We start from the raw sequence: 2,438 nt of genomic DNA on the forward strand, positions 1-2,438 counted from the left end.
GTGTCCGGAAACGAATGGGCAATACTTCAATGATAACTTTCTTGGACGGAAATAAACCGATTTAAATCAAGTTATCTTAGTACCGTTTAGTTAGAAGTTTATTTATCATAAAAAATAAATAAATAAAGTCTGTCAAAGTCATTTGTTTGTTCCGCGTGCCTCGTCCATAGCCACTGCGATCCGTCACACATAAATTTTCCTTCTCTATTTTCAAAAATAGTTTTAAACTGAAATATGCCAAAAAGTCCTGAATCAAACAGTAATATATTATATATTTTTGAAAAAAGAAAAATTTAACGAAACTAAGTATGCCCTAATATATAGGGTGTTCCATTAAACAAATTATTTTTTTCTTTAATTTTGTGATTTCCATTATTCAATTGTTTTTTCTAATACTGTATAAAAATTCATAAAAAAGCTATAACTTCTGTATTAAAAACTTTTTTGTAATTTCAATAATAAACTCACAATAAGTTGTCAGATTATAGTAACTAACCCTATACAGAAATTATTTGGATTTTATCTAAAGTAGTGGTTGTACTTGGAAAAGTTTTTAAAAATTTTACCTTTTTTTGCTCGCTTATAAAATAATACCTATAAAAATTATGACGTGTTTCATATCACCGGATTTGACGGTAATATTATCTAAATTAATTTGCATACGTGCGTTAGTTGAAAATTAACTGCAGATAAAAATTCCTTCCGCCAAACTTTAAACTGAATAATGAATTAGTCGAGGTAAAATATTTTTACTCTACTTATTTAACGAATGATCCTGTACGTATAAAATTTTTTTTATTCGTAGAAATGAAATATGAAAACCCCGAAATAAACTACAAATATTGGACGGCTTAACAGAAACGTCACAGAGGTATCTTCAAAGTGATTTGAAAACTTAAGCTCTGTTTAATTTCGCCCATTGTTATTGTACAATAACTTTTGTTACTTTGATAGTTACGAGAAATATTTTATAAATTTAATGATAGCAGCATACAGAAATAAATTTGCAGATTAAAAACTTTTTATCAGTGACAGATTTTAATGTAAAAGTTAATATCACAATATTTGCTATTATGAAATTTCTGTCGAAGTATTGTTTAAAAGTATGTATTTGCGGCATTTCCTATGTAGTTATTCTCTTTTGTTAATTTCGTCGCATTGGAAATAGAATGAAATAATAGTAGGCAATTTATTTATGTATAAATAATCATGAATAATATGTCTATACAATGACAAATTGGTATTCCTTGAACCGGTATTTTTAAATAAACTTTTGCTTCCTAAGATCAGTAGGGGCTGTTTTTAACAAACTTGTTGTTGCCTACTTCACAATGACTCATCATAACACATCGTCATTGTTTATATTTCCAAAATATTTCATTTTGTTTTCAAAACGATGACGTTATTCTGACTAAAACACCCAAAAGAAAAACTGTTTAAAAAACATCTCTTAATGGTACACAACAGACACAAACTTACCATTAACCACATAAGGGTTGTAGAAGTGCGGGGGGTAGCACAGCCTATCGCAGGGGTAGGGTTGGAAACTTCCCTCGCTGACCGACCTGTAGTAAGGGGGTTGAAGCCTGTTTAGAAGCGTCTGCTGAAGGATGCTCCCCTGCTGGTCGTTTTCAACCCTCCGATCTTCTCTGTCCTTTTCTGGTTTCTTGCAAGAGCCACAGGTCGCGTCGTTTTTCAAAAGGTTCTCGATTCTGAACGGCATGACGGCTACGTCGCGATTTTTCAATCGCCCGGCGTATAAGCGAAAAGCCAACAGGAAAATTTTGGAACGTGGCGCTTCAATTGGAACCGTGATAGAGCGGTCTGTAAAAATACTAATAATGTTGTCGCGAATCTGATTACTAGAGCGGTCTGGATCAACATGAGCGTCGCTCTGAGGGTTTTGATTTGACTTAGTTGGATTCCGTAGGATCTCCGCTATCTGTGTGTGCCTCGTTGAGAAACGCTATGATTTCGCATTAGAATAAAAATAACGTCTTGGAGCAACAAAACAAGCTCTATGTCATAGACCATTGAATGGACTTGAATCTACTATTGCTTTAATTATATTTTCTTCGCATTTTGATTGATAATATGCTATTTTACTAAATTCAAAATCTTTTACTACAGTGGCACTTTACCACATGAAATGTCACTTTACTATACAAGCTGTTACAAATTCGCTTCTCACTACAGGGATCTCGGAAACGGTAAGAGATCTTAAATGGAGGCAAAGTTGCGTAATCAGGGGACCAACATTATGCCTCTAAAAAATCAAGGCTAACATGATAAGTTTTCGAAATATTTGAAAAAACCGAAATTTTGGAAATCCGTTTTTGTTTCATTTCAGCCTTGTTTGAGGTGATATTGGAAAAAAAATAACACTTTCTCATGGCAACTTTTAGAAATAACTCATTTAGAGGAAAAAAAAAGAAAAT

General features: G+C 32.7%; 1 protein-coding gene across 1 annotated transcript in view; it reads right to left on the bottom strand.

The window, feature by feature from the left end:
* LOC108910021 (hematopoietically-expressed homeobox protein HHEX homolog) overlaps window positions 1-1,881 on the bottom strand; it is a 16,113-nt gene extending 14,232 nt beyond the window's left edge. Inside the window, exon 1 of the mRNA XM_018714514.1 lies at window positions 1,480-1,881. Within this exon, the coding sequence (XP_018570030.1) occupies window positions 1,480-1,723 (244 nt within the window). The 5' untranslated portion in view covers window positions 1,724-1,881. The remainder of the gene's footprint in view (window positions 1-1,479) is intronic.
* Window positions 1,882-2,438: the final 557 nt, after the last annotated feature.

The sequence above is a fragment of the Anoplophora glabripennis genome, unplaced genomic scaffold, assembly GCF_000390285.2.
Source record: "Anoplophora glabripennis isolate ALB-LARVAE unplaced genomic scaffold, Agla_2.0 scaffold407, whole genome shotgun sequence".
In the NCBI taxonomy this organism is placed as follows: domain Eukaryota; kingdom Metazoa; phylum Arthropoda; class Insecta; order Coleoptera; family Cerambycidae; genus Anoplophora; species Anoplophora glabripennis.